General features: G+C 40.4%; 1 protein-coding gene and 6 non-coding genes across 7 annotated transcripts in view; 6 read left to right on the forward strand and 1 right to left on the reverse strand.

The window, feature by feature from the left end:
* Positions 1-21,260, reverse strand: part of LOC108232834 (contactin-associated protein-like 4) — a 118,327-nt gene that overhangs the window by 25,050 nt on the left and 72,017 nt on the right. The window contains exons 8-16 of the mRNA XM_037973024.1: positions 18,730-18,997; positions 18,492-18,641; positions 16,177-16,348; positions 7,909-8,015; positions 6,467-6,586; positions 5,858-6,058; positions 3,006-3,168; positions 1,099-1,226; positions 461-631 (exon numbers count right to left, since the gene is read on the reverse strand). Of these exons, the coding sequence (XP_037828952.1) occupies positions 461-631; positions 1,099-1,226; positions 3,006-3,168; positions 5,858-6,058; positions 6,467-6,586; positions 7,909-8,015; positions 16,177-16,348; positions 18,492-18,641; positions 18,730-18,997 (1,480 nt within the window). The remainder of the gene's footprint in view (positions 1-460; positions 632-1,098; positions 1,227-3,005; positions 3,169-5,857; positions 6,059-6,466; positions 6,587-7,908; positions 8,016-16,176; positions 16,349-18,491; positions 18,642-18,729; positions 18,998-21,260) is intronic.
* On the forward strand, positions 11,946-12,028 carry trnal-uaa. Its single transcript has one exon. It is a non-coding gene; the product is annotated as a tRNA-Leu (tRNA).
* trnal-caa lies at positions 13,438-13,520 on the forward strand. Its single transcript has one exon. It is a non-coding gene; the product is annotated as a tRNA-Leu (tRNA).
* On the forward strand, positions 14,220-14,302 carry trnal-caa. Its single transcript has one exon. It is a non-coding gene; the product is annotated as a tRNA-Leu (tRNA).
* On the forward strand, positions 14,587-14,669 carry trnal-caa. Its single transcript has one exon. It is a non-coding gene; the product is annotated as a tRNA-Leu (tRNA).
* On the forward strand, positions 15,383-15,465 carry trnal-caa. Its single transcript has one exon. It is a non-coding gene; the product is annotated as a tRNA-Leu (tRNA).
* Positions 15,755-15,837, forward strand: trnal-caa. Its single transcript has one exon. It is a non-coding gene; the product is annotated as a tRNA-Leu (tRNA).

Genomic DNA, 21,260 nt, shown 5'->3' on the forward strand with positions numbered 1-21,260 from the left:
GCTCTTCTTCGTAGACATTGAGTTTGGCTGCAGCTGCACACAGTTGCAGCGCCTCCTACAGGAAACTGGTGGAGCTACGCAGAGAACCACGCCGTTCAAAAGCCTTGTTTGGATTCATGTTTTTATAATCTACACAGCAGAGAAACACTGAGGTCCGGACCTCGGGGTCCTCAGTGGGAGCTCCGGCCCTGACTGCAATTTGATCTTGAGCTCTGTCTGCAGGTAGACGTTTCCCAGAAACTGAAGATTATTTACTTCACGTCAACAAAATACAGGAAGTGGTGATGATGCTGGGGCCACAAAGGTCAGGATTACTGAGCTTCTCCTCATAAAACACTCGAGTTTCCTCTGCAGGATATTTTTAGACAGATTAAGTCTGAATTTTCTGGGTGCAGGCAGATTAAAACTTCCAGGTTTAATCCGCAGCAAATCTCCGCCCCTCGGCTCCGACTGTACTCACAGCTCAGCTCGATCCGTATGAAGTCCTTGATGCCCAGGTTCTCCAGGAACACCCCGGAGGAGGCCGTGGTTTTGAAGAAGAAGGAGACGTCTGCGCTCAGCTCTCCGTGGAACGTCGGGAAGTGGAGGTACGACGTCTCCTTGTCGAAGAACGCGGCGTTCCAGAAGTTCTCTGAGGAACGTCAGCAGAAAAAAACCATCAGAAATCACAGAAAGAAGGACGGATGCTGAGAAGAAGCTGAAACTGAGTTTTAAAAGCTTAAAGAAGCAAAAGGCTAGCTAAAATCTAGCTTAAAGTAGCAGAACATTAGCTAGAGACCGAAAGTAAAGAAGGATAAATAAAGGACGCTGAAGCAGATTAAAAAAAATGATTTTGAAGGAATTAAAGAGATCTCTATGTGTAAATAAAGTTAAATATTTTGAAAAATATAAACGTTACAAAAATATAAACTCCCAGCAACATTTCCTGAATGAGTTAAAGATAAAAAAAAGATCCAAACTGTTCACTGAGGTGTGATTTATTTAACTTCTGGTATAAAGTCCTGGGAGAGAAATAAATTTTAAAATGTTGGCGACAGATTTCTGTTTTTTTTTTTCCTTCATCCTCTGCAACCAAACGGCCGCGGCGGACGCACTTACTGTCGCCATAGCAACGGAGAGGTCCCACCCTGTAGGTGGCTTCGGACCCCGGCCTCTGGACGTCCCCCAGAACCAGAGACCTGACGGGGAGGCTCGGCTTGTGGGTGAGAAGACCCGAGTCTTCTGTCCTGCGGGAGGAGGAGGAGGAAGATGAAGAGAAGGAGCGCAAGAATGGAAGAAATGAGGAGACGGAGGGTAAAAACATAAAACAGGACAAATTATAAACTCCTCATCGTTTGACAAGGATCCTAATTAGACTAATTAGCCCGGATGAAACCTGACAGGCAGCGGCAACAGGAACACGGTAATCCGACTCGTTTTTCCGGAAAACGTTTTATTAGCCCGTCGGATCGGATCGCATCCGTCCCGACACTTAACGCTCAATCTCTGCCACTTCCTGTGACGGCCATTTCCAAAGGAGCGCTCCTGACGGACAGCTGAGCGAGCAGCTCTGTTCATTTACACCCGTGTTCAGATAATCTGCACGTCAATCTTCCTGTCAGGTGAGGAGGAGGAGGAGGAGGTGCAGAAACAGCATCAGCAGGGAAGCTGGGCACAAAGATGACAGAATTATGTTGTTCTCCTGTAAAAGGACGATCCTGGAGAAGGAATAATTTATGGCTCGACTATTTTCTTCCTAATAAATAAATATAATCAGAGTTTACAGCATTTAGCTTTGTGCTGGTGTTTCATAATCTCTCATTTGGTTGACATTTATGTTGACATATTTATGTTGTTTATCTGGTTTTATGACATTTTATTTGACTAAAAAGGCACGGAAACCTAAAAGAGGAGAGAAGGAATCTGCTATAAATGTTTAAATCCGAGCCAACATTCCTCCGAGCCAAGCAGGTTTGATCAGGGAAATCAGCTGCGCAGGTGGTCAGTTCAAATGAGAACAGAAATTTTTGCAGACTGGCACATATTTGGCCACCTCAAAATACGCCAACGCCAACCTACAGATCCAGCAAATATCCCAGCGGCTCTCGAACTGCAGGGCTGTTTTTAAAGTTTTTACGAGCTGAGGATGGTTTGATTCGACTGTAAGGAGCTTCTCGACGGTCTGGGAACACGTTCGAACACACGTGTCAAACTCAAGGCCCGCGGGCCAGATCTGGCCCTCTGTAACATTTCATCCGGCCCTCTAGTCTGGTTCAGATCGAGTCTCTGATTCTTATTTTGCTTAAAAAAACTGAGCCTAATTAGTGAAGTTTTNAAAATTCATTTAAAAGCTGAGTGAGGCGTAAGAAATGACAGCTAATGATGAGCTTTTTGAAGTTTGATCTGTTTGTCTGTGTTCATTAAAGTCTGTTTGCTCTAAATTCTGTATAATCTGTAACTGGGAAAAGGTCATTGATATTTCTATATGAATGATTTGACATAATACATCTAAAACTAAGGTTAATTTATGTATTTTTTAATAAATATTGATCATGATTGGCCCTTGGCTAGAACCAAATTTTTAATTTTGGCCCCCTTGTGTCACTGGGTTTGACACCCCTGCGTTAGACAAAGGTTTCCTGACTGAGATGTGGCACAGCTCACCTTATTCCTGCCTTTTAATCTCTTTAATAACTTCTAAATTATGCCGAGTTAAAGAACCACACAATAGTTGGTGTATTTGTTTGTAAACACAGTATTTGAACTTTTAGAAGCGATGAAGAAACAGGCTTCAGTGGTTAATTTTATCGCTTTTACATTAGAGTCTAATCAAGAACAGGTTAATTTAACTGGAAATAAGGCTGCTAAACTCTAATCGTTTTATGTTTTCAAATATTGACAAAAATACCTGACCAACAGAGAAGCACTCTGTTGAGGAACTTTAAAAAGAGTAATTGATTTATTTTAACTACAGAAGGAATCTTTTAGTTTCTTGATAAAGTTCCTGGAACTCGGCGTTTACGTACCACTCGGTGCGGTCGGCATCACAGTTGCAGTAGTGCTGTGGGTCCACGCAGTCGCCCCGCAGGCCGCAGGCACACCGGTGGCTGCCCGGATGAGCTCCGCCCCAGTAGGTCTGGACCCGACCGGTACCGGGACCGCCGAACCACCAGCTGAACATGGAACCCTCTGAAACACAGAGACAAACGCTGCGGGCTTTCTGCCTTTTTCTGGAATCCTTTGGTGCCTTGTTTTCAGCGTGTTTCAGTCTCGTTTGTGTATTTTCATGTTGTCATGGTTACCTGGGTTCTCCTGAACGACTCGTTAACCCACCTGTTCTCACTCACCGAGCCTCCGTCACGCTCGGCTTTTATTTTTAGATTAAAATCTTCGGACTGCACCTCGGGTCCACCTCGCCGCCTGAACTTCGCCTGCCGCCACGAAGAACGGGCGATCATGTAACTGCATTCGTTTCTTTACCACCGGAGTCCGTGTTGGGGATGACTATCAGCTACTACCACACCAAATCTTAGCCTAACATCTGTAAAAATGAGCCATCTTTGTGTATTCTCAGGTCGATTAGCTGTGGCAGCCATCTTGAATCAGGCTGAATCCAAACACGGAGTTACAGATCTACATCCAATAATAACTTTTTATTAAAATCCATCCAGTTGTTAAGGAAATTATTATTATTATGCTCACAGTCGGACAATCACTGTGCAAATAAAATGATGCAAACACACAAAAATATACTTTTATGCTGTTAAATTAATTAATAATTCTCTTTTTATATTTGTAGATAGGAAAAAATGTCATTTAGTCACTGAATGACACTGTATGTCATTTTGTTGTAAGTTTTCTTTAATCAAAACAAAGTTTCTGATTCTGACGAACAATTACAGGCAGCTACATGATCACCCGCCTTTCAGGGCGGTGGAGAAACGAGTGGTTTGAAGACAAATGGCTGTTTTCCAGTTGAAAATAAGTGATGAAACAGCAGATGATGTCAGTAAATAGTAAAAACCATATTTCTCCCTCTGAGGGTGATTTAAAATGTCTCTGCTGAGTCAGGACTTCTTTGTTTTCCCACAGTTTATAATGAAGCTTCTCTTCTTCTACTTTCTGTTTTTTTTTTAACTTTCTCAGTTTTCATCCAGCTTTCTGCCCCATCGATCTGCATAAACAGACCGAGATTATCGTCTGTAAAAGCGTAAAATGTTGATTTTGTTACAATCAGAGTAGCGTCTGCAGCTTTTATTTAAATTTAATATGAGGTTTGCTGTTTTTGTCTCTCTTCCTTATTCTGTGAAGTCCTTCCAACACCTCAAGATAGTTTTAGATTAAAGCAAGCTTGGTGTAAAAATATCAATTAACTGAACTTATATTTGTATTATTTGCTTATTAGAAGTCTTCTAAACATTAATGTTGCTGCTCTGACTGTAATAAAGAGCTCAAAACAAAAGAAAAAGCTTTACTGTCTTTAAATAAATCTCTTTACAACGTTTCTGTGCTCTGTAACAGCTTGGGTCAAACATTTTGAAATTAAAAAACAACCTAAAGATCAAAGCGGTTCTGATTCTGTTTCTAACAATCGTTACTTCCTATTTAAGCTCGCGCTTCAGGCGAACTGAAGCGAAAAAATAAAAATACCCTCAAGACAAGATTAGGAGATTAAAGGGATTAGAATCAGATAAAATATTTGAAGAGAGAGATTTACTTTTGAATTATTAAAATATAAATCCAAACAGATGATCGGATGACTCATGTTGTTCATTTTATTTATTTTAGACGATGATATGAAAACTTGAACAAAAGTCTTTTAATGAGAGATCACAGTAATGATTTAATTTGCAAAAATATCCTTAAAATAACCCTAATTTTATTTAACACCTTCACTATGAACTATTTACTTAAGTAAAAAATGCCAAGTCAGTGTTCCTGGAAAATAAAAGAAAGCAAAACAAAGATAATAAAAAAAAAAAAAAAAATCTGATATTTTAGTAGTTCTGCTGTGAGCAGATTAAAATCTGTGGCTCAGGAAGATGAGTGGTCGTCCTCAGGAGACTAAAATTAGAAATATCAACATTAAATTCTGCATTTTTAACGTTTTTCTTTCTTGTAAAACTCTTGGAATGACAGCAGCTGGTAAATTAAAGTAATATTCTGTGTTTATGTGAAAAGAAACTGGATCACTTTTCAGAGGAGAAACTAAAGAAAACATCCCATAAAAACAAATAAAACACCATGGAGCACAAAACGGCTAATTTTAGCTTTTAGCTACAGTTTTCCTGATCTTTGCTGTTGGCTACAGTTAGGCTAACTTTAGCTTTCAACTGTGGTTTTGCTGATTTTAATCTTTAGCTACTGTTTTACTAATTTTAGCTCTTATTTGGCTTTGCTACGTTTAGCTTTTAGCAACTGTTTAGCTAATTTTAGCTCTTACTTTGGCTTTGTTACATTTAGCTTCTAGCAACATTTTTGTTACACGTTTAGCTTTTACCTACTGTTTTGCTAATTTCAGCTACTTTTGCTCAATTTTGGTTTTCCTACAGCTTTGCTTCATTTAGCTTTTAGCAGCTATTTTGCTAATTATAACTTATACTATGACTTTGCTACATTTAGCTTTTAGCGACTGGTTGCTAATTTTAGCTCTTACTTTGGCTTTGTTACATTTAGCTTCTAGCAACATTTTTGTTACACGTTTAGCTTTTACCTACTGTTTTGCTAATTTTAGCTAATAGATACTGTTTAGCTGATTTTAGCTTCTGTTTTAGCTTGTTTAGCTCTGCAGGCCTTCTGAACATTTAGAGCATCTTCTTGTCAAACCAGCCATCTTTGTTTTTTTATCCTAACGTTTCACGTCAACCACACTTCCTACCCTGCGTGTTGAGGAGGCGGGACTTCCTGCAGAGGTAGGACAGCTCCTGCTGGCAGTGCTCTGATTGGTCGATGACGGTCAGCAGCTGCTCCTCTTCAGACATGTAGTCAAAGTGGACCAAGAGCTGCTTGACACCCGGAGACGGACGCACTTTGGTCAGCTCTGTGTTGTTGTGCTGGATCACCATCCACGTCTTCTCATCTGGGGACAAAAACATCGATTCGGTTTCAATAAAATCCGGCCGGAGATTAATGAGATATTTTGCTAACAGACAGGGATTCCAAAGATACGTGTTGGGGATGACTCTCAGCTACTACCACACCAACTTTCAGCTCAGTGTCTTCACAGCTGACTGAGTTAGAGACATTTTGTGTTTGCTCAAGTCTATTGGCTGTGGAGGCCATCTTGGATTGCGACGTACACCCAATTATGACTTCCTAGGAGTCTCGTTAAAATTCTATATTAGATATTATGCTAACACTTGCCCTTTGGGTCATAAAGAAGTTAAAATGTGATGAAAGAAGCCTAATTTGAAGTTATTTAAATGTTAATGGTGTAAAGCAGTAATGAGGAGTGATGGGAGGAAGAGGAGGAGGAGGAGGAAGTCACCGGTCATGTTGCAGTAGACCAGCTGGGGTCGGATCGGTCCGCTGCCGTCCACATCGATGTAAAAATACCCCGACGTGTTGCCGTTGTGTTTGTACGCCTCACAGGACTGTTCGTACACCGCTGGGAGGAGAGAAAGAGGTCAGCGTCGAGCTGAGACCAGGATGAAGATCAGGACTGAGGATGTCAGTGTCTTATCATCACAGTACAGAAAATATCCGCTCGGTGTTGTCAGACAACAGTTGCCACAGAGACACAAGGAGTAAAAGTTTGACCCGGAGCGAGCTGTGTGGGAAACCTTCGGCTCTCAGTTTCACTAAAAGCATTCAGAACACGAGCAGAACGCTCGATCCAGTTTTTTTACAGCATGTTTGGGATTTTAGCCACAGGATCGTTACCCTCCGACACGTCGCCCACGTGCAAATAGTTTTTATTAAACTGCAACTTCAAAAGGAAAGGATGACCAGATACATATCCAGATTACTGATCGATTTATTAACTGCAGCTCCTGATTTAAAAACTGGAGCCTTCAGCTTCGGGTTGTTTGTGTGCGCTTTAGATCTTTATTAACACCAGAAAATACAGATATATTATCTTGTTTTTATTATCTTAAAAGAGATATATACATCATGGATTGATACTCTGACTCTAATGATTTCAAATCAGTTTGTTAACGTTTGGTTTAATGACTATATATGACCAATAAAATTAATCTAAAACTAAGTATATTTCACATTTATCCTTATTGTTGCTAAATGCTTACGCTTCAAAAGGAGCTGTAACTTTTTCTCTTAACTCAAACAAACTAAGATGATGTTTTATTTGGATTATTTTTTAAACAGACGATAGAAATCGAATCCAGGTCTAATGTTGCATTTTGCATTTTTAATTAAAGTAATGGGAATGATCCACATCTGCACAAATAGTTGACTTAGTTTCAGCATGAAACAAACTAAAAAGTTAAAACTTAAGGCCTGAAACAGAGCTGGTTAATACGAGAAGCAAAATCTGCAATTTGTCGTATTTATTTTTAAAAGTATAGTTATTTATCTTTGTTTTTGTCTTAATAAAATAATGGCAGTACTGCTGTGTTCTCAGATTTATCTTACAGCATATAAGTCAAATCTATCCTGTACAATTAACTCCTTTTTAATGGGATAAAAAGAATAAGATGAAGCTGATTTAAAGAACTGAAATGTTCTGATTCAGTAAAAAAAGAAAAACAACATTTATTTCTAGTTTCTGTTTAAAATAAAGCAGATAAAGGCTTTTATTTTACTTAATTTAATCTGGATGTTTGATTCAGTCTGGTTTGTCCTGTTAGATCTTTAAATATTTAGACGTTCCAACGATTCTCATCGTGTCCAACAAACCAGCGTCTGTCTGTTTCTGTTTCCTGTCTGCCCTCCGGTCACGTGACGGCGTTTGTGTGTCATGTGACTCACAGCTGTGGCAGGTGGCGCCGCTGTAGCCGCCGTCGGAGCAGTTGCAGTGAAACGTGGTCCAGGACTGACTGCAGCGGCCGCCGTGTTCGCAGTGGCTGGGAGAACACCTGGGAGAGACGGAGCAAAGTTGAGCGGATTTATGAGACGAGACGCTGCTTTGAAATCTGAAAACAGAGAAAGCTGCACTCATCTCCAAAAAAGTCCAAAATTTACCTTTACCACTCCTAAGCTAACTGACAGTATTGTTTTTAGAATGTAGCATGAAGTAAAATGTCTTTATATTGTTTTCTGTTCTACATATTAAAGTCTACCACTCAAAGACCAACACTGGAAGGGGTGTGGGGGTTCGAAGGGTCAGCAGGCTGAACCCCCAATCCTCCAATCAGAAGAAGACATTGCCACCACTGGGCCAAAGCCACCCCTTCGTCCAATTTAATGGACATCAATTGAAGACTAATTTGTTTATTCAGTGTTTTAAAGTTTGCTCGTCAGCTTTAAAATGGCGGCTCGTTACCTGTCAGGATCTGTATTTATGTTTACATTCCTTTGTGTGGTGTCCCCTGTTCGGTTTTGTTTCCGGGTTCTTGTGTTTGTTTGTTTCAGCTCTCTCCTGCCACGCCCACTCTCACCTGTCCCTAATTGTTCCCTGACCAGGTGACTGTCGTTCGAGTTCATTAGTTGTTCCTTTACGTTCTGTTCTTCCCCGTCGTTCTTGAGTCTGTGCTGACTCCCTCCTCCTGTTCCTTGTCATCTTCCAGTTTAGTAAAGTTCTGTTGTTTGCCGCCCCATTAGCTCTTTCATCCATCCATCCATCCATCCATCCATCTTCCGCTTATCCGGGGTCGGGTCTCGGGGGCAGCAGCCTAAGCAGGGAGACCCAGACTTCCCTCTCCCCAGCCACTTGGGCCAGCTCCTCCGGGGGAATCCCAAGGCGTTCCCAGTCCCTCCAGCGTGTCTTGGGTCTTCCTCCGGCCTCCTCCCGGTGGGACGTCACCAGGGAGGCGTCCAGGAGGCGTCCTCACCAGATGCCCAAGCCACCTCAACTGGCTCCTCTCGACGTGGAGGAGCAGCGGCTCTACTCTGAGTCCCTCCCGGATGACCGAACTTCTCACCCGATCTCTAAGGAAGAGCCCTGACACCCTGCGGAGGAAACTCATTTCAGCCGCTTCTGTCCTCGGCTACAGAAGCTGGCTCTTTCATTTAATAAAAGTTAATTCGGGTCAGTACTCCTGGGTCCAACCTCACACAAACCTGACCCACGCCGTGAAGAAACCACTTCGTCATCGCTCTCGTGTCGCAGGGGTTTTGAACATGTTCAGAAACAATTTGCGAAACAAAACAACGTGACACGTCTCAAACCCATCTCATTCTACGAGTCAGAAAGTGTGAGACAACTTCGGGATGGTTTGGAAATCAAATTGTGACTGATTGGAGACAAAAAAGGAGAAGAAATCACAACGAAACCGACACATGATTGAGTCATTTGCAGGAATGTTGCAATCTATCCACAGTTACGTACGCAAATGTGTCAATAGTACCAATACGGAGTGAGAAAATGTGTTTTTATGCAGTTTTTACGTCTCCAACTAATCCCCGACAGTCGCAGGTTGTTGAGATACAAACTTGATGACGGCGAATTCCTTCAGAGTTATTTGAGGAAAAGTTTGTGAAACACGACAAACTGTTCAAAGAGTCGAAACTCCTCAGTTTTTATCCTGACTGAGGAATCTGTCAGATGCACCAGAAAATGTTAATGTTATACGTTTTTAAGATTTCTAATGTGTCAGAATGTTTGGTGACTAAAAATACCTCAAATACAATGTGTATACGCTGGGATTGAGGTTATTTATTCAAAACATGTTAGGTTTGCTTTGATGCTTTAGGTTTTTATTTAATACTAAAAAGGTTTTCCTCTGAATAAAGAGCAGATCTCTGAGTGTTTGAAGAGGCTCCTTCGATAAATTCACCTCCTGGGAGACGTTACTAAAGCTTTGTGTGCTATTTTTAGATAAATACTGTACTTCTACGACCATTATGACATCAGTCCTGCGTAGGAGGATGGAAGGAGACGGTGGAAATGAAAAGAGAGATGCTTATAATGTAGAAATACAATACTGAGTCACAAAAAAAGAAATCAGTAAGTTACGACTCTTAGGAAAGAGAAATGTTTGTTTAGTATGTAGACGAAGATAGGAAACATGATGTCAGAAAATGCATTGCATTTTTATATTTCATTGTGTTTTTACAGCTTTTTTTACTTGTTTATTTTATTTCACACATGCAAATGCACCTCCTTTACTGTCAACCTCTGAACACAGCTCCTCATCGTGAAAGCTGATGATATTGGGATTTATTGGACTAAAAATCAAAGATAGGCCCAGAACAAAGAGGCAGAGGGTAAAGACGCTGCATACAAATCATTTTGCTCCATAAAGCTGCTCCTTTGGCTGTTTCATCATTAGGTTTCGCAAGCTTTTCAACATCAGAGGCAGAAAATGACGGCGAAGAACACAGAAGACAGCTCGGTGTTCGTGCGCTTTGTAGTTAAAGAAACTAAATTTAGATTTCTTCTGACTGCTGGTTCTAACCACGCACAGCAGCAACAAAAACCCTTAAATCAACGAACATGAAAAGGTGATTCCAACATCAGTGAAGCCCTAACAGTCAAAGTCTGAGGAAATCAGCTGCTCCAGAAATATCCATCATCTGCTGGTTATATATAATTAAACTGCAGACTTTTTCTTGATCTGTGCTGATTTAAAAATACATTTATGTGCGGAAAACAGAAATCAATATTCTCCTGTCCAAAATATAAAATGCTGTCATGATAGGGGGTCATACACACCAAACTGACATCAAGAATCCAACGTAACAAAGTGCTTCTTTATGTTGACAGACTTTAGGAAAACAATTAAATAAACACTGAAAAATGGCATCAACCAACTAATTACGACGTAAAATCTGCACAAACACAAGAAGACAACTTATAAAAGGGATCCATTCTTCAATAAAGTAAAACTCAAAGACTCAAAGTATTGTTTTAAAAAAGTCAAATCAGTATGTATTTGTGAGAAAATACACACAGTTTCAGTTCCAGTTCGAATGAAATTGTGAACCTGCTTGAGTCCACACTGCAGAAAAGGACGGAGAGATTCCTGCAACAAAACCGTTAAACTGAGACTCTTGCTGGACACTCACACATATTTGTTGCAAATGTTTTGTAAAAATGGTGAAACAGTTTCGTGCAGCAGGTAAGGAATCTGTGAGCTGCCCCCAACGACCCGAACTGTAATCCCAAACCCCTTAGATGTGGAACAAGAACAAGACAAACACTAAATTTATATATGTATTAAATTTGAAACCGTTTGGCTATTCTGGAGGAGCCATATGTTATTGAAACAACATATCTTAACGCAGAGGTCCCCAATCCCAGGACTGGGTCATTTGGTGAAAGAATAACTAACTTACAGTATTTCCGTTTTTTTTATTTTATGAGTCTGAACGACATTTATTTTGAAAAACTGACCGGATTCTCTCCACTCCATCCATCTATGACTCCCTCTTGATGTGCGTCAGAACGCTTATCTGGGTCATGTGATCCGTTACCAGTAAAAACAAACCCAGAAGCAGCAAAACGAGTAAAAAACAAACGTCTCTGGAGGATGGGACCGTCTCGTTACTGAGAAACAGCTCCACTGATTCAGCGTTAAGGTGAGATGTATTCTTTGTATCTGTGGTGTATCTTATTTTGAAGGGCATGTTTGAACACAGAGAGCATCAGGGGGAGGAGATGTGTTAATCATGTTGATAACGCAGCTAACAAAGCTGTGAGTACACGGTGGTTTTACGTTTATATTTTCATGCTGGTCGTATTGTTTTATTTTATTGTATGTATCCGGCGCACCTTTAAAGGCCGTTCCGTGAAAATATTGTCTGATAATGAACCGGGCCGTGGAGCTAAAAAGGTCGGGGACCGCTGATCTTAACGTACCTCTGTCTTCAGGAGGAAAAATAGAAAAATAAACGCAGAACTTCACACCAGGATGGCCGAGTGGTTAAGGCGTTGGACTTAAGTTTCAATGGGTAGAAGCCCTCGTAGGTTCGAACCCCACTTCTGGTAAACTATTACAACAATAAATTAATAATTAACATTTATATGTTGGACTAACCCTAGTGTGAACCCTAAAGGTTGTAAAAGTACTTGAATTGTTCAAGAGGAAGCTAACTTAGGGTCTAAGTGAAAATAAAGCTTTCTGAGGGATCATATTTATACTTCTTAGATCTGAGTGCTGATTCAGTTCCTGTCAGAAAACTGATGATTCGAGGCAATTCAACACTTGGCTGCCTCTGCGTTCTTCACAACGACCTTTAGATGCGCAAACACAAATGTTTTAGCCTGATCTTAGGTCAGAGAAGTGTTTGTGAAGTCCATTTTCTCTATGACTTCGGAGCTCACGGACGCTGAGTTTTAATCAAACTTTGGCCTTTAAGGCACTTTAAAACAGATATTTTAAGACCGAAACAACATCAACAGGCCAGAAAAACTTGGATAATGAGCAGACGCGATGAATTCAAAGACTCCTTTATATTTTGTGCTCGGCAGGACAGCGATTCTATTAATATCATCAGGATGGTAAATTAAACAGAAATGATAAAAGCTGGCAAATCATAAGAAAGGCAGGTGAAAACTATAGACGAGAGACAAAAAAAGACAAATTTGACAGGTACCTAGGAGAAAAAACACGTCTCCGATCTGCTCTGAACAATAATTCTCCATCTCTTAATCAAAACACTGTCAGTGTGAGTGCTGCTGTTGTTTATTTATTTATTTGTGTGTGATAGTTTGTGTCTTGGATTCGACAAAGCACAATGCTTCACCTCACAGATAAATTATGCTGTCAAAGAAATCAAAGAGGAGAGAGAAAAATGCTGTCCTCGCGTTTGGCGACAAAACAATGAGAGCTGCTATGAAAAAATAAAGATATGCAGCAAACCCCTGACTTCTGATTGGCTTCTCTGCTTGAAATTGTTCGTATGCAAATAAAGTTTTAAGTCAGACCTTTTTAGTTTAAGAATCATTTGTAATTTTTCAGTGGTTTGATCCAGTCAAACCAATATTTACTGATGTAGAAACAAAAGAAATATTAGTTGGACTGTTTTTAAGATGTTGCATGTTGTTCAGTGGGCTTATCATTAATGTGTTTTTCTCTTCTGCATCACTTGAAAGTGTTACAACATTCGTCTCCTGACTGTGTGAATCCAGGAGGCTGAAACTAACTATAGATTATATATAAGGTGCAGCAATTTATGAAATCCTTCAGCTATCAAAGAAATTGATTCATTAAGTGCAAAACAGTATCAGTGTAACGGCCTTTAAGTGGATTTAAATGTGTCTGATATTGAGCCCTTCATCGAAACTATCAACACGTTTGAACTCACATGTTTAGTTTAATGTCGTTTAAATCTGACCGATCTTTGGAAAGTACCTTTGATACGTCTGCAGGTGGTTCATTTTTTCACTCAGACCAAACCAGGATGGCCGAGTGGTTAAGGCGTTGGACTCAAGATCCAATGGACAGATGTCCTCGTGGGTTCGAGCCCCACTCCTGGTATATGACTCTCTATGAAGGCCTGTTATTGATAAATAACCACAATTATGCCTCCAAAGAGGGATAAAGAAAATGTATGTTGCCTAGCAGAATGATAACTTTGTGTTACAATATTAAGCTTAAAATTTCGTTTCATGCAAAGTTACAGTGTATGATTTCTGAGATATTTGGCTGTTCAAATGTGTTTTGTTCTGACTTGTTGAATACGGAGCAAAGTTTGATAGTATTCACATGTGTTAAACAAGAATTATTTCAATACTTTACATTTAAAAACTGCTTTTTTCGTGACAGATGCAGCTCGCTCTGTCACCACTTCCATATTTCTGCCGTTTAATTCAAAACCCTTTCATTGTCAATAAAGATAATAATAAAAAGAAAAAAATCAAAACGTCACATGCGGCTGTAAATTGTGGGTAAATACTTCGCCAAAGTCCACCTGGATGCAGGCTCAGCCGAAGGGCGGATGTAGTACACAAAGGGGGCGGGGCCAAAGAGCACTCCGGACAATTGGGACACACTACACACTCAAACCCTTCAGCATTAACGCCCATTCGAAGGACATGAGGGTGGAAGTGTGAGTACTGAACCGGGCCTTAGTTGTTTAAAATAAACAAGGCGTCACCAGGAAGGCTCAGAGATTAAAATACAGAAACCTTTTAACCAAAAGGATGGGCTAACTTCTGATAAAACTAAGAATCCAGAACCAGGATGGCCGAGTGGTTAAGGCGTTGGACTCAAGATCCAATGGACAAATGTCCTCGTGGGTTCGATCCCCACTCCTGGTATCTGACTCTCTATGAAGGCCTATCAGTGATAAATAATGACTATAATACTCAAAGAATGTCCAAACAAGAGGAAGAAATTAGACAGATATACTGCCTAGCAGAAGAAATAAAACACTCCTTGGGAAAGGAATGAATACTTTGTGTTGAAGACTATCCATTTAGTTTCAGCCAAAATATTATAGTTGTTTAAATGAACAAGATGTCCCCATGAAAGCTCAGAGATTAAAGTGCAGAAACCCTTTGACAAAAGGATGGGCAAACGTCTGATGATTCAAGAATCCAGAACCAGGATGGCCAAGTGGTTAAGGTGTTGGACTCAAGATCCAATGGACAGATGTCCTCGTGGGTTCAATCCCCACTCCTGGTAACTTATAAAGCCATTTAAACCATCACTGAGCAAATGCCAATATTATATTTAACATGACTGGCCTGAACCTTTGTGAGGCCTAACCTCATGTTGAACTGTATGTGAAGGGGGATGAGTGAATACTTCTAGCCATGGTGTATAAACACACATCAATTTGTGCTCAAAGACTTGGACATCAGTACCCTACAGAGTTTTGCTTTTAGTTGATTAAAAGAAAAAAGTTGTCACCCCGAAGGCTGAGAGATTAAATTACTGAAAGGGACAGCCCAGCTTCTGGTGCAGTGAATGTGGATGATGCTCGCTGTTCCTCTAGTATACCGACACTCGGTTCTCTTCACGTTCCTCTGTCTTTCAGGAGCATTTTAACAAAACTAAGACTGAACCAGGATGGCAAGAAGGCTTAAGATCCAAGAAGCAAACAAGCATGACCACGATTCATGTGGAGACGTGAACATGGAATAATGTCTATTAAACTGTGCAAATAGTAACCAAACACACTTTAATCCCAGCTCATGGGATCAGTTTTTTTTTACAACTCAAATGAAATGAAAAGAAAACCAAAATATTGCACCTCTGCTTCTTCTCTTCTCACCCTGTGGATTTTGGTGAAAGATAACAATGAGTAGTGGAGATCAGAAGACAGATGTGGAAGCAGAAATCATACACAGTTTCCATATTACATTACATGACACGTAATAGGACTACCAAACAGAACCAGGATGGCTGAGTGGTTAAGGCGTTGGACTCAAGATCCAATGGACAGATGTCCTCGTGGGTTCGATCCCCACTCCTGGTATATGACTCTCTATAAGTCCTATCACTAATGAATAACAACTATAATACTCAAAGAATGTCAAAACAAGAGTAAGAAATTGGCAGTTATGTCACCCAGCGTAAGTAATAAAACACTCCTCAGGAAAGGAATGAAACCTTTGTGTTACAATGCTAGTGTTTAAACCAAAATATTGCATTACTTTTAGTTGTTTAAAATAAACAAGGCATCACCAGGAAGGCTCAGAGATTAAAGTACAGAAACCCTTTAACCAAAAGGATGGGCTAACTTCTGATAAAACTAAGAATCCAGAACCAGGATGGCCGAGTGGTTAAGGCGTTGGACTCAAGATCCAATGGACAGATGTCCTCGTGGGTTCGATCCCCACTCCTGGTAACTCATAAAACCATCACTGAACAAATGCCAATATTATATTTAACCTGACTGGCCTGAACAGTGTCAGTGTTAAAATAAAACATGGCCATTATTTTCACATCCTGTTCTCCTTAAAACAGAGTACAACCATTTTTTTTCACAAAGCATTGAACACTTTAGTTTGTGAGTAAATCTAAAACAATATATTTAGAGTCTTTTAGCCATATCTTCAGGAAAATCATTGCTGCAAGCAGTGAAAACACTATGTTTGCTGAAAACGCCTTAAAATAAACCTAAAGTCGTTGTTGTGTGAGTACGATTTAATGGTGGACTGTTAAAATGCGTTTCAGTAGCTCTGACCTGTCAAGGATGCCACACATGTCCATCTGCAGTTGGCTGTAATTTCCCAGAAGTCTTTGCTGCACCGTGATCAGATCAACCGGCTGATTGTCTAAAGTAAGGAGACGCATGCAGCCCTGGAAGACGCCGTGGGGGTTCCTGCATTCCTGGACGGAGTCCTCAAGAGGACAACCTGAATAAAGGAAAACAAAAACAGAATCAGGTGACAGAGTTTACATCGAAAACATCAGTAAACTCGTGATAATTTACCTGGAATGACTGAAGCTATTTTTTTCCTGCTGCAGTTCATGAAATGTGGAAGAAAAGTTGTGTGTAAACCTGAGAATCTGCATGTGCGGGATGATAAAAAGCCTAAGGCGGCAAAGAATATGTCTGGTTTCCAATTTTGCTGAGCAGGTGGAAAACAAAAGAGACCGCAGTTTAGGAGATGAAAAATTAAACAAAAGAAAGAAAAAGAGGGAGCAAAAGGCGACCGAGAGCGGAGAGATAAAAGGAAATTTGAGGATAAAGAGGAAACAGAAGGAAGGAAAAATGGCGTGAAAGAAGATAAAAAGCGAAGAAAGATACAGCAGACTTACAACTTTAATTATAAAACTGCCACCAGCTGAAAGAGGCTTTCAAATCTGAATACATTACTGCACAGTCAGCCAAAACATTATGACTGGTGAGATTAAAAACACTGATTACTTTGTTATAATGGCGCGCAGAAGTGTGATGACGAGATAGCTTGAAGCATTGGACAAAGTTCCATCTATGGTCAGAGGGGTCCTCAAATGGTGGACCAGATAAACTCTTATCTGGACCCAGATCAGCAGATTATTTATTACATTTCAGTAAAATCAATATTGGTTTTCACTTGTGCACATTATTATTGTTCTGCAGAACCCAGCCTGCAGAGGTACAAACAATAAAACAACATGAGTGAGGAAATGCAGCATGGCTGTCAGCTTTGAAGGTATAGAGGTTTCTATCCAGCCTTGATGGACTCTTGTGTTCGTTCTTCCTGTTGAGAGTTTAAAACCTGTTTGTCTCGTTCAGACACAGAGGCGATTATTAAAATCTGCAACGTTTCTCAACATACAACTGCAAGGAATTTAGGGATTTCATCATCTACAGTCCATGAAATCATCAAAAGATTCAGAGAATCTGGACAAATCTCTGCAAGTCAGCGACAAGGCTGAAAACTAACACTGAATGCCCGTGACCTTTGACCCCTCAGGCAGCACTGCATCATTCTGTAACGAATATCACCACATGGCCCCTCATCGCTACATCTGCAAGTGTAAGTTAAACTCTACCATGCAAACAAAACCCAGAAACGCTGTCGGCTTCTCGAGGCCCGAGCTCATCTGAGATGGACTGATGCAAAGCGGGAAAGTGTCCTGTGGTCTGACGAGTCCACATTTCAAGTTGTTTTCAGAAATCATGGACATTGTGTCCTCCGGGCCAAAGAGGAAAAAGACTGTGCCAGCATCTCTGATGGTATGGGGGTGTATTAGTGCCTATGGCATGGGTAACTTGGACGTCTGTGAAGGCACCATTAATGCTGAAGGGTACATACAGGTTTTGGGGCAACATTTGCGAACATCCAAGCGACGTCTCCTTCAGGGACGTCCATGCTTATTTCAGCAAGACAACGCCAAGTCACATTCTGTCCAACAGCGTGGCCTACAAAGCTTCAACAAACGCTTATTTAGTGTTAAATGAAAGGGGATGTAACACAGTGGTAGACATGCCCCTGATCCAGTTTTTTTTTAGAATTTGTTGCAGACATCAAATAAATATGAGTGAATATTTGCAAAAAAACATTGATGTTTATCTGTCTGAACATTAAATTTCTTGTCTTTGTAGTGCATTGAATTGAATATAAGTTGAAGAGGATTTGCAAATCATCGTATTCTGTTTTTATTTGTCTTACACAATATCCCATCTTCACTGGAATGGTGGCTGTAAAGCATTAAAGACAAAACATTTTAGCAACCATAATCACTAAAATCTGACAGATCTCCTCACTGATGGCCACCAACAAATCTCGTAAACATGAAGAGATTTTATTTTAATGATAGTAATGGTAGTTAAAACCCATAACAGCTCAAGGTGTGTTGTTATTTAGTTGTTGTTCTGAAAGTAAGAACTATATTATGACATGCCTAAGTCTAATTTTCTTTATCCCTCTGGACCTTTGCTTGAGAAGAATTTCTTCAGGCGGATCTCGCTGAATTTTAACTGACCGAAGTGTTTCGGATCTTAAGATTTAAGGTCTGCAGTTTGACCCTGTTATATAATTCCAGCCTGGTGGCTTGTTTGGCTCTTACCTCCAAAGAAGACTTGATTTGATACCGAAACAGGAAATGAGGGGGCGGCGTGAGCAACACCACCTTCCTGTTTGTCAACAGAGACGGTTAGACGGCCACGCCTGGAGGTAAGATCCACTGAATGCCACTGACCGTCATTTAAAGCAGAACCTGGAAAAACAAATACATGTTTTTATGTAGATCTTTGGATCATAAATTGGTCTAAAAGTTGATTTTAAACCAAATTTTGCTGCCTGACCTGCACTGAGCTCCAGCAGCACTTTGCCTCCTTTGTGGACCTGCAGGTGGAGTCTGGCCTCACTCAGGTACAACCAGACCACGCCCCCTTGCTGGGGAAGGTCAAAGGTGAGCAGAAGCCCCGCCTCGTTCCACGTCCTGAACTGAAACCCTACGGACACGCCCCTTGATGAGGATGACAATGTCCACGGCAGCTGGAGGAAGCTCTGGGGGCCGGGGAACGTCACGGCGACAGAAACGGGCTCGGCACAAGAAAAGGTCACATTGCCCTGAAAGAAAAAAGCAAAGAATCGGGACATAAAAAATGATCACAAGAGAGATAAAACAACAGAAAACATGAATATTAATCTGGTGCAGAGGGCGTGTCGATGCAGCTTCGTGTTGCAGTGATCTCATCAGCAAGTCTCCTTGAGGAAAGAGGTGGATCTGCATATGAACGCTCCTCTACGGCCGCTTCACCGCAGACAGTTGTTTTGAAGGGAGGTAATGACAGAGCATCCATTGCGAAGGCTGCAGCAGTAATATATTACAGCACCGGTCCTCTGTTGGGAGTATCAGCCGGCTATCTTTAAAAAGCTCTGGAAACAGAGATGACATCTAAAAGCCCTTTGTAGAGCTGTTAAAGTGATATATGAAAGGATAAGGTGCAGAATGCAGGATATAAAGTAAAAATTGGGCTATAAAAGTCCACAAAAGCTATTTACCATGCGCACACTCAAAATACTCCTCACACGGTGTTTCATACATTCATCTTTGGAGGTTCTGTATGATTTTGGGCTTTCAGAACCGCTAAAAATGGAATAACTGTGTTAATACACAACAGAACTCTGTGAAAGAACCTTTTCAAAGAGGAACTTGTGCTTCTCTTACCTCCTGTTTTTAAACTTAATGAAAAAACATTTATCAGAGTTTGAGAGAAGAGGTCTGCAAGTGTCTTACTTTTTATCTCAACAACAAAGAGGTTAAAAAACTCACATCACCTTTCTTGGTCTCTGTCCTCTCATCTCATTCTTAATAGAAGCTCGTTAGCTTAATTTCTAGCTACGGTAATGCTCTGACGTTTGAACATATTTGGAAATTAGTCCTTATTGTGTTTGTGAAATCATCCTGTAGAACAAACACAGGTGTGACTCGTCTTTCTGTGACGAGCTAATTTTATTTATTTTCACGCTCAGAGCTCAAAGCACTTCTCAAAACTCGATCTGTCAACATCACAATAAAGAGACAAAACAGAAACTTTAGTAAAAGGTTTGTGGGATAATATCTAAAGTGATTTAATGTATCAACTTTTCTCCCTGGAGAAAACAGAGCGAGATATAATCGCTGCTCGTTTCGCAATCAAACAGTTTGACTTGAAAAATTGAGGAAATGTTTCTCTGTGTAAATATTATTCCATCGTCTGCATACAAGTCGATGTTAAATTTGAAAATACATCTGGTAAAATTAGCATAAACTGTAAATTAGATGGGACTAATTGTGGTAAGGAAGCCTGTTTGATAGATGTGATTTCATCCAAAGGACAAAGATTATGGACTCCAACACAAGCACCCTCATCAAGCAAACATTTAACCCTGAAAATCAAGAGACTAAAATGTTGTTTTTCTCCACAGGGAGTTTGACTCATGTAAGCCGCGAAGAATAAAAGTGTTTTATCCAATTTAAGGAGAAAGTGTCCTGGAGTGTCTTGATATTTAAGTTCAATCTCGTCCCATCCGAAGTTCAGCTCAGCCGGAGCTACACTGAATCCAGGACGTGAACCTGTAAAGACTTTATGAACATTTACTCTTTTCTAATAAAAAACAAGCTGATTGTGTAGAATAAGCTCCAGAGATGAGTGCCTAATCAGTAACTTTATAACCCACCTCTGCAACCTCAGATACAATCAGGAGCATGCAGGTTAGTCATCCTGATTTTATTCATGAAATAAAAAATAAAAAAACACACATCATGACTACAAGTTACTACTACAGTACTTAGTGCAGGACTTTTAATCGTAATGCAGTATTTTCACATTTTCGTTCTTGCAAATTTACCTAAGTATTAAAATTTCCCACCACTGGAAATAACTGAGCATCACGATCACCCTCCTCTGCAAAAGGTGTGCGATCATGTAATTGTTTGTCTGCAGCGTTAGCAAAATATCTCATGAACTAGTGGACGGATTTTAAGGAAACTGACAGAGCTACTAGACCTTAGCCAATGGTTTAAAACAGTCATTTTTATTAATATTCAGACCCTCCAGGATTTCACGATGTTGCGATCGCAACTATTAATGCAAAATCAAGCAAACCCGCGAAATCGCAACTTTTCTGCAACTTTAACCCAATATTTATTGTTTCTAAAGTGATTCGCCACCGTTTCTGCGGTCTAGTCTCTTCTTTGTGGGTTTGTGTAGCGTGGAATACAAAATAACCCCAAATAAGTCACAAAGAAGACACGTGACGTCACTTCCTGTTAACATCAGAATGCCGGGAGCGTGCAGGAGCAGCGACCGAAGCCAAAATGTGCGCTAATGCTTCACATTTGCCCACA

The sequence above is a fragment of the Kryptolebias marmoratus genome, linkage group LG20, assembly GCF_001649575.2.
Source record: "Kryptolebias marmoratus isolate JLee-2015 linkage group LG20, ASM164957v2, whole genome shotgun sequence".
NCBI classification, from domain to species: Eukaryota; Metazoa; Chordata; class Actinopteri; order Cyprinodontiformes; family Rivulidae; genus Kryptolebias; species Kryptolebias marmoratus.